The sequence below is a fragment of the Microcaecilia unicolor genome, chromosome 9 (genome assembly GCF_901765095.1).
Source record: "Microcaecilia unicolor chromosome 9, aMicUni1.1, whole genome shotgun sequence".
NCBI classification, from domain to species: domain Eukaryota; kingdom Metazoa; phylum Chordata; class Amphibia; order Gymnophiona; family Siphonopidae; genus Microcaecilia; species Microcaecilia unicolor.
Window position 1 is genome coordinate 130,777,973 of NC_044039.1, and position 15,763 is coordinate 130,793,735.

The window sequence follows — 15,763 nt, forward strand, 5'->3', positions numbered from 1 at the left end:
TCTAAATCTCAAGATGATATAGCCCCAGCCTGGCTTTGGTTTACATATTTATAGGCAAAATTAGAAATGACTATGTCAATGCCAACTTGTGGATTTTATCTAGATAGAGAGCTATAACCAGGTCCGATAAGTTTGCACCAATGATCAAAGCAAAACTACAGTGGCTAGTCTTCCTTTATTGCCCCCTGAAAAAAAAGTATCTGCAGAGATATGTGCTAGCCTCCCTGATAGTATTTTTGAAAATGCAAAACCACCCATGTTGCTGCCTCCGCTGACCTAAGCCTGCCTTTGGGAACACTTCCATTAAATGTGAGTTAAACTGAATGTATGTCAATTGACCTGTATAGGAGGGTACTAGGCATTAAAAACAAAACACCAAACTCATTTCTGCAGGTAGAAAAACTGGCTTAGAATTGTGCCATCACGGTTTTTATCTTAACCACTGAAGTGGAACTCTGCTTTTTGCACTATTTTGTCCCATTACTTTGAAACTCTCTGCCCATGAATCAACGGATGATAGCCTCTACCTTAAATTCAAACCTGGGGATCAAGATCTGGCTTGTTTTCCCCCTTCTTTTGGTAGTGAATGAGGGCCTGACTTGTGGATGCTGTGGGTATTCCCACCCCCTTCCTGTTTCCACCTTAAAATTGACACAGAAAATGCCAGCAGAAAGGACAGATTGTAATCTTAACTCCTGGTGTCATGTCCCTATGGTCCTCTCTATTGTGGCTGATATTCAAAGGATTTAAGCTCCTGAAAGTTTGACTCTTACATTAGCCTCTTTGAAAACAGACTAGGGCTGAGTGCCCAAAATGTATGCTCTTGAATTTAGGAATTTAAAACAAAAAGAGAGGCAACAAAAGCAAATTTAGGATGGGAGAAAAAAAAAACATGTATGAGCTTAGCACGGATTTTCATCACTAGACACCTAACTTAAACCCCTAAATCTAAAACAATTTTGGTAATATTGTCAGGCAGTGAACTGATTTTATATTTTATTGGTATATAATCCTCCAGGTGGGTGGAAGAGCATTTAACATCCCTTGGGCAGTATATTTTGCAGATACATGTGAAATATACTAATTGCTTTTAATACCAATTAATACAGATTTAGGTGGGCAAATCTAGAATGCCATGCAGCTCCCAGAAAATTAGAGTTATGTGCAGGGAGTGACACTGTACATGATAAATATTTTAGATTTGATATTTCCACCATGTACTTTGCCTGCTGTAAATAGGATTCTTTTGATTTCATAATTAGATCATTATTTAAGGCCAGTGTTGCCCCAGCAGAAGACAGTAATAGTTAAAAGGAGCATAGTGCAAAATTGTATACAAATTCAAACCAATGACGGGTCAGTGCATCTGAACCCATTGCACAAGTTGCCGAGTCAAATTTAGACGAGGGAGTGAAAGCATGGCATGCATGTAACAAAAGTGAGGGCCAAGAAAAACTGCAGCTAGAGAGGGAAAAAAAATGGGACTTGATATACCGCCTTTCTGTGGTTTTTGCAGCTGCATTCAAGGAGCTGCAGTGGGAATCAAACCCAGTTTCCCAGGATCGAAGTCTGCTGCACTAACCACTAGTCTACTCCTCCACTCCAGAGAGGTGGGAGGGCTTACGACTGCTATGGAGACAAAACAGACATTTTAAACGTAGATGATGGAAGACTGGGGACCCTATGGATAAAATTCAATGTAATATGGCGTATGACAGCAGATAAAGACCGATATGGCCCATCAAGTCTGCTCAGAGAGGATGTTAGGGTTGTACCTCCTGTGCAGTGCAAATTACTTTCCCCATGATTTCTTAGAAAAAGGTGCAAAAGGCATTTCACAGCTGTTTGGAGCTAAGGTGTTCTCTGCTTGGTTTCTTATCCCTTGCTTTTTAGGGATCCAGCAGGGCCACTTGACAGGGGGGAGCAAGATTCCTCAGGCCTGGCACTGGCAAGGCTTCTGGAGGCAGGCAGAAAGTTCTGCTTCCTTGGTCTGTCTCTTGTGCTCTTGTGTGTCGGGACACATGTGATTACGTTAATGCGATAATCTGGGTTCCGGCACACAAAAGCAGGAAAGCAACAGACCGAATGAGGAGCATCCAGATGCAGGAAGGTAAAGGGGGGAGGGGGGGGGGGGGGTGGCGGCGGTGGCCCTGCTCTGGCTCTTGGTAGCCCTGGGATCTATTGTGCTATATCCCACTTTTTTGAATTCCAGCATCATACCTCTTTCAGGAGGGCATTCCAGGCATCCACTAACCTTTTCCATGAAAAAATATTCTTCCTGATGTCAGGAGTTTAATTATCAGTATCATCAAGTAAGAGAGCAAAAAGGGATTATGTGAACACGGATTATGCAAGATGAGATGCGTAGACCAAACTGATTATTCCAACTTACTGGCAGGAGGACACAAGAGGAGTGGGGTGGCAGTGGAGCCAGATTTGCATTATTTTTTGAGACCGAAGTTGATAGACCGTCAACTTGTTAGTTCCAGGGATGAACGGGGGGGGGGGGGGGGGGGGGGGTACAGATGTTGAGCATAATGCTGGCTCATTGGTGGAACGAATAGAGAAAGTGGCTGATGATAGGTAGGGAATAGGGGCCACCCTCCAGGGAAAAGGGTTATAGGATTGGGGGTGCAGAATGGAGGATTTTCTCAGGGTTGGGACTGACAGAAGAGGAGACAGATGAGTGTGAGGCCCCTAAAGGAAGAGTAGACAAAACTGAACAGCGAATTGGTATTTTCCCAATACTTAATTCTGAACAAAATGCAAGAACAGGGCAGTGACTATGGCATGCTCTCCTATTTCTTTGCAGAGTGGCATCAGCTGTGAACTGTTTCTAGGGAAAGTGTTTTGTTAATTTGAAGCCATTGTTAATGTTAATGCAATAGTCTGCAATAATTTTTCATAATACCATAAAGGTCATTTGGTTTATTAAGAAAACAGACCAATCATTTCTTATGCCAACATACCCAAACCTACGATAAACAATTTGAAATTATAAAAAGATCAACCCTACATTTGGACATGGAAAAAGATCCTAAGAGCCTTAATATAAAAATTGTTCTAAACAGTTTCATAAAAATAAATTTGCGTTCACTAGCTAAATTTTATCCTTCCTATTTCCTCCCCCCTACCTCCAAGCTCAGCATCCACCTAACATAAGGCTGCCAACTGGATCCAGATTTTCAGGGCAGGGTTGATCCAGTCCTGGGTATACCCCGTTGCATGCAGGGACTTGTAGTTCTGATTTCCAAATTGCATTCCCTAAGAAAAGCAAGACTACAAGTCCCAGAATATACTGGGGGTAATCCCAGGACTGGATCATCTGGATCCAGTTGGAAGCCTTAACTCAACAGCAACTCAGGAGTGTATATTTAAAAGCAGAAGGTAGGGGGCATGAGACTAGAGTTGGTTTAAGTTGCTTTCCACCCATTGTTCTGGGATGTCATAAGAATCCAGTCCTCCTGGGGCAGAGGTGGGGAGAGGTTTGCAGTAGAGGGGGGGAGGGGAGTCTTACAGTTGGGCTGGGTTAATGCATATTAACATTTTATTGTTAAATATTCTTTTTGGGTTGTTGGCCAGTCTTGTCTGGTTTATATTATTATTACTGTTTAAGGTTTCAGGCTGTGACTATTCCACCCGGGGATTGGGGGTGGGGGTGGGAATGTTAATTTTTGACGATAGATTTTATCATCTTGTCTTTAGGAAGCATGTTCTGAGACTCAGCTTATGTGATATTGAACTTGTTGGTAACATGCTGGATTATCAATAAAAATTGTTGAAACATAAAAGCAGAAGGTACCAAAAACAGAACAAAACTATGCGCAATTAAGGAAACACAGGGACTACAGAATTTAACTGCTCTTCTAGAACAATCTGAAATTGAAATACTTGAAAGGAGAACATTACTTGTATCGTTGGTCTTTGAACAGGACTTAAATTCACTTTTTTTCAAAAATTCCACAAAAGTTTTTCTTGGTGACAGAATATGGATCTACCCTGATGTGGTAAAAACTACACAGGATAGAAGAAAAGTTTTCTTATCACTTAGAGAGGAGACACGGAAGCTGGGGGCACGATTCACTTTGTCTTACCCGTGTAAATGTTTGGTAAATTATTTGGATAAAAAAATATGTGGTTTTTTTGAACCAGAGCAGCTGAAAGCTTTTCTAGAAATGAAGAAAGTAACCAGATAGATTCTAATGTTAAGAGAACTTGGATTAACGAATATGTAATGAGGAGTAAACCAGGCCTTTGATGTTATAAGTTTCTTTATTATTAAAGTTCCACCAGAGTTTAACGCCCTCCAAATTATATATTGGTGGTCTAAGAAAGAGTATTGGATTTTTCTTTTTCCTCTTTTAATTCTAAAAGAGGTGATATAATATGTATATTGTTGGAAATTATATGATCTGTTTTTCTTTAACAAGAATTAATCTTGTACTGTATTGAAACTATAAATAAATAAATAAATAAATATGCACAATTACTAGATAAGAAGCTAGAAGGCTAGTAAAAAGGTTCAGCACCAGGCTTAAAAGGAGACCCAGCTCTCACTATGGGATATCGTTGCTTGGTCCTACATGAAGAGAATACAAAAGCACATGCTAGAACTGATACGTTGCTCCAGTTAAAACATGGGTGGGGACTCTCTGGTCCTCAAGGACTGTACATATCAGTTGGGTTTTCAGGATATCCTTAATGAATACACATGGCATATACCTGCATGCAACATTTCCAATGTTTGTCACTCTGCACCATGCATATTCACCGAAAATATCCTGAAAACCTGGCCCACAAGGCCCAGAACCTTCTCACCATTAGATTAAAAGGATCACAACCTACAAAGAATCTAGCTTTCTGTCCATCCAACAGGACGAGTAGAACTCTGCACTTCCATGCCAGTCTCTTACTTCTCCGGCCTTTTCTGGATGACGATGCATGTGCAATTTTTCTGCATGCTCTGGTAATATCAAAATTCGACTACTGTAATGCTGTTTATGCTGGCATCCCATCTACCCGCATTAAAAAGTTACAATCTGTTCAAAATACTGCCATTCGTATACTCTCTAGGGTCTGCCGCTATGACCACATCACTCCATTCCTCAAACACCACCATTGGCTTCCAGTCCCCTTTTGAATACAATACAAAATTTTGATGCTAACTTACAAAGTTCTCTATGCTGATTCTCCTGCTTATCTCTCATCTTTGATAGTGCCTCAAAGGCCTATCAACACTTCGCTCTACAACATCTAACCAGCTCTCTATCCCCGCTCTCTCTCTCATACAAGATTTCAATCCACTTTGCACTCTACTTTCTTTGCCTTGACGCCCTCCCTATGGAATTCTCTGCCTTTTAAACTACGTAGTGAAAAACCTTACCAACATTTTAAGACTGTCCTAAAAACATACCTCTCCACCAAGACTTTTGTGAGCCCTTCTGGCAGAGGCGCAGTCAGATTTCGGTGGGAGGAGGGTCCAGAGTCCGAGGTGAGGGGCCACATTTTAGCCCCCCCCCCGGCACCACCCCTCCACCGTCCCTTTAGACACCCCTCCTGCTGCCGCCAACCCTCCCCCGACACCGGGGGTCCCCAACCCCTGCCAGCCAAAGTCCCCTTCAGCGCCGGTCTCCTAGTCCAGTCTGGCGTGATTGATGATCTCTGCACGTTCCTACGTACAGGACATCAGGACTCACAGAAACCGAATCCAGATCAGCAATGCGCCGGACACCGGCGCTGAAGAGGACTTCAGCTGGCAGGGGTTGGGGACCCCTGCCAGCAAAGGTACCTTACGGCGGCAGCGGGTTGGTGGCGGCGGGAGGGGGGAGGTCGAATGTGGCGGGGAGGGTCAGCGGCGGGGGGGGGGGGGTGAAAGCAGGGGGCCAGGGCTAAATCTGCAGGGGCCCATGCCCCCGTGGCCCCACCTAGCTATGCCCCTGCCTTCTGGTTAGCGGTCTAGCCGGGCTGGATGAACAGCTCCGTGTCCTCTGCTGCCCTCTTTGTTTCTGACTAGTTCTATCCTCTCTGTTCTTTTAATAGTTGGAGTTCTATTCACCTCCTTTTAATTATTGTTTTTATTATTTGTTAACTGCTTTGATTTTATGAAAGGCGGTATATTAAGCCAACGATAAACTAAACAAACTCCAAAAGGACAGAAAAGTTTCTGTAGCTAAAGAAATGGCAACTAAACATCAATCTTGTGCACTTTCCACTTGTGAAACTGAGGCTGAAAGTTATTTCTTTTTTAAGTAGCTCTTAATGCACAGTGCTGTTGCAGCACTGGCTTGTGGGAAAAATAGATGGATTGGGGAGTCTTACTTCAGTTCTTGTGCAATAGCAGCGATCTGTTCTACACGGTCCTGGTGAGCAGCCAGGTCACTCTCAAACGCTTCGTGTTTCTTCAGTAGAGCCTTGATTTCCGAAAGGGTGGCTGTTTCGTAGTCCTTCTGCTGCAACATCCCTTCTTTTCCTGGAGAGGAAGCCAAAAGTAAATAAATAAATAAATTGAGAGCGAGTGAGAAGGCACAGGAATACATTTACAAGTCATTGTTGAAGCTGTAACCAGAGCAAAGAGAGGGTTGCATTTGTCCCAGTTAGAATCCTATATGGATTTTTTTTTTTGGTTGGCTTTTATAGGATTCCAAGACTGACCCATCAGATGTGTTGTATGCTGTACCACATCTGTGAATGGTTAAATCAAGAGCAAATAGTTCCTAAAAAATGCTGTGCTGGACGATGCCTACTCTGGGACATGAACTTTTAACATCTGTCCACCATGTTGAAGGGCCCAGAGCTACTGGTACTGCTCTATGGGGTGATCAAAATGAATTCTCCTGCCCCAGAAGAGACATCTTCAATACCTCAACAGCATTCATTATTGCTGAAGACCCACAGGTGCCTTTCCCCTCCCCCCCCCCCTTCCCTGGGATGAAATGCTTGCCAGTAGATGAATCAGAAACTCCAGTACCTTAGCACTATAGTTTAAACTGCAGGACAGTGGCAGATTGAGTGGGGGGGGGGGGGGTTTGCCCAGTGGCTGCACCCGGGGGGTGGGGGGGGGGCGGCGCATCAGCGATCCGCCCCGGGTGTCAGCCAGCCTAGGAACCCCACTGGGTTTGCCCAGTAACTTCCTCCTCCTCTAGGCTTCCAGCTCAGCTGGAACTACTCTACACCTTCATTCTTAACTATCCAGGATTTTTTCTGCATTTATATACCCTCAAAATCTATCCTTAGCCCAATTATTGCACCAGCAGTTCTCAGGGCAGTAAACATGTACCTTGAGCCACCACTACATTTCACTCTTCTGCAACAGCAGTAACTCTCTCTCCCAGCAAAGGGGGGGGGGGGGGGCTACAAATGCTGCCTCTGCAGCATCTACAGTACTAGAAGGCTGGCTGGGAAACAAATCCAGATCTTCTGCAAGGTAGTACACAGCACAGACACAGGCAAAGCACCATCCCAGACAGAAAACCTTTTGACGGCTGGATTCTGCACTTTCCGACAAGGAAGACTGAATAGTATTCATCTAGAGCTGAGATCACATGGCCTGAAGTGGTGAACGAGGGAAACCAGGATTCAAATCCCAATTCTCCTACCACTGCTACTTGTGATCTTGGACAAGTCACTTCACCTCATTACTCCCCCCTCTGGAACAGAACCCGAAATTGTATCATGCATTGATGTTGAGTTTGAAAAGTTAACTTACGAAATTCAAAATCTAGATCCACTCCTTTTTGAAGAAAACAGTGGAGGAGTAGCCTAATGGTTAGTGCAGCAGGCTTTGGCCCTGGCAACCTGGGTTCGACTCCCACTGCAGCTCCTTGTGACCTTGGGCAAGTTACTTAGCCCTCCATTACCCCAGGTTAAAAAAAAAAACAACTTAGATTGTGAGCTCCCTCGGGACAGAGAAAAATACCTGTATATAATGCGTACAGCACTGTGTATGTCTTGTAGTGCTATAGAAATGATTAGTAGTAGTAGTAGACCCTTGGCTCCACCTCCCATTTAATGAGCATCAATAAATGCCACATGACCCAGCTCTGGTTGCTGCCATTTGTCTGAGCACTTTTGCCTGACTGTAGTAACCAGCTGATCTTAACAGGCACAGCAACTTAGGCAGTCACTATACTTCTGAAAGAGAAAAGCATAACAATCTTAAAGGCTGCTAAGATCTTAAGAACATGAATCAACTGGTTAGATTAGACAGGGCATCTCATTCAGTGGAACAGATCTTTCAGAAATGGGATCAATCCGCTCATACTAATGGTAATGAGGCCGATATTCAGCTGGCGGAGGCAGCCCACATAAGTGCCACAGCCGGAACTGACCCCGGATATTCAAATGCTGGGCTTGGCCTGGTGACCGACATGGAATATCCGGGTTCTTTTTGTCCGAAGCTAACTTAACTGGATATGTGAATATTTAGTGCTGGGTGGATAGGACTGCTATTTATGAGGTCCAATTTACTCGCTAAACTTAACCGATCAGTGCTGAATATTGCCGGCTAAATTTTCTGTGTTGACTGCGAATATTCAGTGGAGATAACAGGTTCTCTCGCTATTCACAGTTAGGCACCAAAACACTATAATCGCTCAGTGGCCATTTCTGGCCAGTTAAATAGCTTTGAATAATCGGGGGGTGGGGGTGGGGTGGGGGTGGGGAGGTGTATTTAGCTCGTGGCTTTCAATTGTAGCTCAAGGCGAAATTACATTCAGGTACAGCAGGTATTTTTTCTGTCCCCAGAGGCTTACAATCTAGGATTGTAACAGAGGCAATGGAGGGTTAAGTAATTTGCCCAAAATCATCAGAAGCCACAGTGGTATCTGAACAGAGCTTCTTAGCCTGCTGCTCCATTATGTTACTCCTTGTTCCTTAACATTAAAATATAATGTGGAAAATAAAAAAAACACCTTTCATACAACTTCATGAACTTGAGAATCCCCATGATTTAATTCTGAACCATTTAGGACCAGGAGAAGAGAATGTAAATATTGCATTTGAAGTCTTTGTTATACAGAAAATGCAGAACAAAAAGCCAACCAACAGGTAGCACATACAGGAAATAATTTTATAAAGTCTTTTTTGCGCATATGTAAATTTCTTATAAAATAATCGACCAGCATAATGAGTATGACATGGTGTGTACTTTGCTGGTAGGTATATACAGGGATAAAATTTGGGCAGAGTTTGCAAGTACTCATGCCAATGAGTACATGAATATTACAAGCATGGATATTTATACTTGCGTGAGAGCAACCTTAACTGTCCACCACTTGCAAGGCAGGTGCAATTTCTCCCTCTTTCGCTAGTATTTTGCTAAAGATATATAGGTGCCTACTTGCCCTCTTAAACCAGGTGCCTTGTTATAAAATTACCCTCGTGGCGGGTTATTCTATAAAGGGTTTTAAGGTACCAAGGCAACGCAAGTTTCCTTGATAGAATACTAGAGGACCAGGACAAATGTGAACATGTATTTCAGGTGTCCCCATTTACAACAGCCATAGAGCTAGTACAAATATTCGTGCCGAGATTGCTAAAAACACACCTTGCCCACATTCTGTCCATGTGTACACCCACTTTCAAATTAGGCACCATCGTGTCATTTTATAGACAGTAGCCAGAATATTAGCACTCGTATGTGTATGTGCACAAATATGTGGGTATATGCTGGTATTCTGATAATTTATATGCATTCTTGGTACCTAAAAATAGCCACCCACCTATAGAATTGCCCCTCATCATCAAATCTGTCATTAACTCTAGTTAGTCCAGTTTGTCTTTTCATCAAAAAGGTACATTACCTACTAGTCAACCACATACAAACATCATCACCCATATCCTCCCTCCCATTGCAACCAAAAGTGAATACTTTGAATTCAAGGCAATGAAAGGAAAAACAACATTGAAAAGGTAAAATTATGTATCATACCTGATAATTTTCTTTCCATTAATCATAGCAGATCAATCCATAGACTGGTGGGTTGTGTCCATCTACCAGCAGGTGGAGATAGAGAGCAATCTTTTGCCTCTCTATATGTGGTCATTTGCTACCAGGAAATCCTCAGTATAGTCGATATCAAAGCTCCATCCGCAGGAATCACCAAACATAGAGAATTACACCCACAAAGGGACACTCCGCCACCCAACCACGGCCGAAGTGTGTGGGGGGGAACCCACACCTGCCGACGCGGGGGGACTGGCATGTCCTGCTACCGCAACCGCGGGAGGAACTGGCTTAACCCATCACCGCCAAAGCGAGAGGGGAAACAAAGTTACCCTACTACCGCATGAAGCGGGAGGGAGCACTGGCATAATTTAGGAATGAATCCAACCACCGTCGAAACGGGGGGAAAGAAGCAGCAGCTCACTATAACACAAAGTCGTCCCAACTCCAGGGAAATCCAAGTGAAAGAACTTGAACTCCATAGGCGCCCGGTATAAGAGGCTTGGGGAGGCATAGCCACAGCAGGATGGATCAGCTGTTTCTATAGAAATGCTAAATAGTATTAGTAGTAGTTCTCCTGCGAGTCCTGCTGCCCTGGGGGGTTTAAATAGCAGCAGCAGCTGCAGTGAAAGCAGTCTCTAGCCTTGTGTATAACCAGTTGTAATTTGATTATCTTACTGCTGGGAGAGCACAGAACAGAGCAGGGGGGTTGGCTAGAGGTGTCCTGGGTTACCAGGGAGATATTTAACTAGGATCATGAATTCCTGCACATGAGCAGTTCACACCAAAGAGACTTGCACTGACCTCTGAAATTTTAAAAGTGCTAAAAATAAGTTTTTAAAGTATTTGCATTAAATCTAATTGCAGAATTTAGGTGCTAGGAAGTGGATTGGTATGCTATGTACTCAAATTTGCTCACGCCATATGCAAATTAGTCTGTTTTTGGGAGGTTCTCATTTGCATATTTATGGATAAAATTTGTTGGAAATGTTTACAGCCTTAATGTTAGGGCATGGCTCTGATAAAAAATGTGAACTTTGATCCAAAAACGAAGGGTTTAGCTAGTGTTTTTGACTAAAAATTCCCATTAGAGTGTCTGTATGTCAATCTGCATTCAAATAGAGCTCTCTGATTGGATGAGCAGCTCCTGTTAGAAAATCTGCCCGGGAACAGAGAGGAGAGGAGAGAATCAATGGGTGGGTGGGTGTGGATGGCTGGAGGGGGGCAGGGGAGAGGAGAGAATCAATGGGTGGGTATGGATGGCTGGAGGGGGGGGGGCAGGGGAGCGAGGACAAGAAATGAAGAAGAAAGGCAGAAAGTAAACAAATAAATGGAAAGGAAGCCCTGGAAATGGAGTTAAAAGGACAGATAGCAGCAGAATTGGATACTGGGCCAGCATGATCAGAAAAACAAAGTCACCAGACAACAAAGGTAGAAAAGATCATTTTATTTTCATTATAGTGTTTGGAATATGTCCACTTTGAGAATCAGGTGCTCAACATTAAATGTTTATATTTATTTACTTATGTATGGCATTTTATCCCACATTAAACATGAATTAGGATGTTTTGTGGCTCTACATGAGAATTGTGATATTATGATCCTTGTTTCATATTGTTGACGGTCTGCATTTTCTGTATGGGTGGTATATTGGTGTATTAGGTTCTGCCCAGTGTAATATTTATGGTACAGTAAGGTTCTGAGTGTGTTTTTGCACAAAGTTGTGCATAGTGTTTTGTAGTTGAACGATTGTGGTTAGTATATGCTTTGAGTAACCACTTTATTCTTTGACATATGATACATTTCTAATATCTAAATTTAATAAAAGGTATTAATTGTGCCTTTAATTTTTATTTATTTTTTCTGTATGTTATCAGACAATTATGGATTTAAACTCCACCCCTGGCCCCACCCCCTAACCCTGCCCCATTTAGCCCCCCCAAACAGTTGGGCCACCGACCGCCTATGTTGAACTCGAAGTCCTCCTGAACAGGAACTGAAGTCTAAATTTGAACCTGAAATATAACTGACCTAGAACAAACAGTACAGATATCTGGGAGGGACTATGGATTGATCTGCTATGATTAATGGAAAGAAAATTATCAGGTATGATACATAATTTTACCTTCCATATCATCAAGCAGATCAATCCATAGACTGGTGGGATGTACCCAAGCAGTATTCACCCAGGGCAGGACATGGAAATCGCAGAACGCAACACTGAAGCTCCAAACTGTGCCTCGGCCCGTGCTGCCACGTCCAAGCGATAATGCCGTGAGAAGGTATGAGCCGACGCCCAAGTCGCCGATCTGCAAATCTCCTCCAAGGAAACGGACCTGGACTCTGCCATCGAAGCCGCCTGTGCTCTAGTAGAATGAGCCTTCAGCTGGATAGGCGGCACCTTCCCTGCGGCCACATAAGCCGCTGCAATCATTTCCTTGACCCAACGTGCCACCGTAGGTTTAGATGCCTGCAGACCCCTACGGGGGCCCGTGAACAGCACGAACAGGTGATCCGGCATCTGGAAATCGTTGGTCACTTCCAAGTATCTGATGGTTATCAATAGAAATCAAACAAAATAAAACATGGAAAAGAAAATAAGATGATACCTTTTTTATTGGACATAACTTAATACATTTCTTGATTAGCTTTCGAAGGTTGCCCTTCTTCCTCAGATCGGAAATAAGCAAATGTGCTAGCTGACAGTGTATATAAGTGAAAACATTCAAGCATTACTATGACAGTCTGACAGGGTGGGAGGAGGGGGTGGGTAGGAAGTATGCATGGGGACATCAAAGCATATCATTGATATTCTAACAGGATGGGTGTGGATAGGTGAGGGGAGGGTGATCAACAGAGACATACAGCTTTATGGTGCTTTATGGTTTATAATGGGCTAGGAACCCCAGATCCTTGTTAAGTCCTTTCTGTTGGGTGTTAAAATATTCAATCATTCTGACTTCAAAGGTCTTACGTTCTTGTATGGTTTTAAAGTTACCTTTCAGGATTCTCACTGTGAAGTCACTGGTACAGTGTCCTGGTCCTGTAAAATGTTGACCAACAGGCGTGGGAACCCTGCTGGCACCAGTATTGTTCATGTGATGTCTCTGTAAATTGAATTTTGTCTTAAGCATCTGGCCTGTTTCTCCAATATAGCATCCTTCGTTACATTTTTTACACTGAATGATATATACCACATTGGAAGATGAGCAAGTGAAAGATCCCTTTATGTTGAATATCTTTCCTTTGTGGATGACTTTGGGGTCCTGTGAAATATTTTGGCATAGTTTGCAACTGGATAAATTACAAGATTCAATTTACATAGACATCACATGAACAATACTGGTGCCAGCAGGGTTCCCACGCCTGTTGGTCAACATTTTACAGGACCAGGACACTGTACCAGTGACTTCACAGTGAGAATCCTGAAAGGTAACTTTAAAACCATACAAGAACGTAAGACCTTTGAAGTCAGAATGATTGAATATTTTAACACCCAACAGAAAGGACTTAACAAGGATCTGGGGTTCCTAGCCCATTATAAACCATAAAGCTGTATGTCTCTGTTGATCACCCTCCCCTCACCTATCCACACCCATCCTGTTAGAATATCAATGATATGCTTTGATGTCCCCATGCATACTTCCTACCCACCCCCTCCTCCCACCCTGTCAGACTGTCATAGTAATGCTTGAATGTTTTCACTTATATACACTGTCAGCTAGCACATTTGCTTATTTCCGATCTGAGGAAGAAGGGCAACCTTCGAAAGCTAATCAAGAAATGTATTAAGTTATGTCCAATAAAAAAGGTATCATCTTATTTTCTTTTCCATGTTTTATTTTGTTTGATTTCTATTGATAACCTTAAGAGTGGACTAACACGGCTACCACACTCCTCTACTTAAGTATCTGATGATAACTCGTCTAACATCTAGGCATCTGAGAGCACGATACTCCTCTGGTAGACAAGGAGGGTAGACAAAGCTGCTGATTCACATGGAAGCGAGAAACAATCTTGGGCAGGAAGGAAGGCACTGGGCGAATAGACACTCCTGCCTCCGTGAACCGCAGGAACGGCTCTCTACACGAGAGAGCCTGGAGCTCGGAAACCCTCCTGGCTGAAGCGATTGCCACCAAAAAGACCGCTTTCAACGTGAGGTCCTTCAGAGACAGCCACGATAATGGCTCAAAGGGCGGCTTCTGCAAGGCCCGCAGCACCAGATTGAGATTCCACGTAGGCACTATCGAGTGCAGAGCAGGGTGTAGGTGATTAACCCCTTTGAGAAAACGCACCACATCTAGCTGAGAAGCCAGGGAAGCACCCTTCAGGCAACTCCTGAAGCAAGCTAGAGCCGCTACCTGGACCTTAAGAGAGCTGAGCGACAGGCCTTTCTCCAGACCTTCTTGCAGGAACGGCAACACTGAAGCAATTGGCGCCGTGAAGGGCGACAGGGATCCTGCCTCGCACCATGATACAAAGGTACGCCATACCCTGGCGTACGTAGTAGAAGTAGAGCACTTCCATGCTCTCAGCATAGTGGCAATGACCTTGTCCGAGAAGCCCTTCTTCTTCAGCCGCTTCCGCTCAAGAGCCAGGCCGTAAGACCAAAGGGGGAGGGATCCTCCATCACCATGGGACCCTGATGTAAGAGGCCCCGCTCCGCTGGAAGCCACAGAGGACTGTCTACGGAAAGCCAGATCAGGTCCGCATACCAAGGGTGTCTGGGCCAGTCTGGACCCACTAGGACCACCCAGGCCTGGGTGTTTTGCCACCCGGCCGAGAATTCTGCCCAGCATAGGCCAAGGCAGGAACATGTAGAGAAGCTCCTGTACCGGCCACTGCTGGAGAAGAGCATCGACCCCCAGAGATTGAGGGTCCCGTCCTCTGCTGAAGAACGGCGGCACTTGGCAATTGGCCGAGGTCGCCATCAGATCCAAGGTCGGCATGCCCCAGCGCTTCATGATCTCCAAGAACACCCGAGCAGACAGTTGCCACTCTCCGGGATCCAAGGTATAGCGACTGAGAAAGTCCGCCTCGACTTTCAGGACTCCCGCAATGTGAGCCGCCGACAGCTGTTCCAGATTCGCCTCTGCCCACTGGCATAACTTCATGGCCTCCCTGGCTAGGGGGGGCGCTCCTGGTACCTCCCTGGCGATTGACATAGGTCACGGCCGTGGCATTGTCTGACAGGATTCGAACTGGCCTCAGTATCAGTACCTGAAGAAACGCTTGAAGCGCCAACCGAATGGCCCGAAGTTCCAAGAGGTTGATGGACCGCTTCGCCTCCGCCGGCGACCATATCCCCTGCGCTGTCCTTCCCAGGCAGTGGGCTCCCCAGCCCGTCAAGCAGGCGTCCGTCGTAATGACAATCCACTCCAGGGACGTGAGAGGCATATCGGCTGACAACTTGTCTGACATCAGCCACCAACTTGGCGCCCTTCTCACCGCCGAGTCCAGGGGAAGGCGAACTGCGTAATCCTCCGAAACAGGAGTCCAGCGCCGCAGAAGAGAGTGCTGTAGTGGTCTCATATGGGCCCTGGCCCAGGGCACTACCTCCATCGTGACCGTCATGGAGCCCAACAGTTGCACATAATCCCAAGCCCGAGGAGCTGAGGAGGCTAGGAACCGGCCCACCTGGGCCTGAAGCTTGAGGCTCCGGTTGTCCGGCAGGAACACTCTGCCCACTTGGGTGTTAAACCGAACACCCAGATACTCCAGGGACTGAGTCGGGCGCAGCTGACTTTTCTCCCGGTTGATGATCCATCCCAGGGAGCTCAAAAGGGCAATGACCCTGTCCGTCGCTCTCCCACACTCCGC

At 44.8% G+C, this 15,763-nt stretch overlaps 1 protein-coding gene across 3 annotated transcripts in view; it reads right to left on the reverse strand.

Moving 5' to 3' along the window:
* The window catches only part of ACTN1 (actinin alpha 1), a 255,126-nt gene that overhangs the window by 28,257 nt on the left and 211,106 nt on the right, over positions 1-15,763 (reverse strand). For all 3 annotated transcript variants that reach the window (XM_030213778.1, XM_030213776.1, XM_030213775.1), the window contains exon 12: positions 6,319-6,469. In XM_030213778.1, coding sequence (XP_030069638.1) covers positions 6,319-6,469 — 151 coding nt within the window. The remainder of the gene's footprint in view (positions 1-6,318; positions 6,470-15,763) is intronic.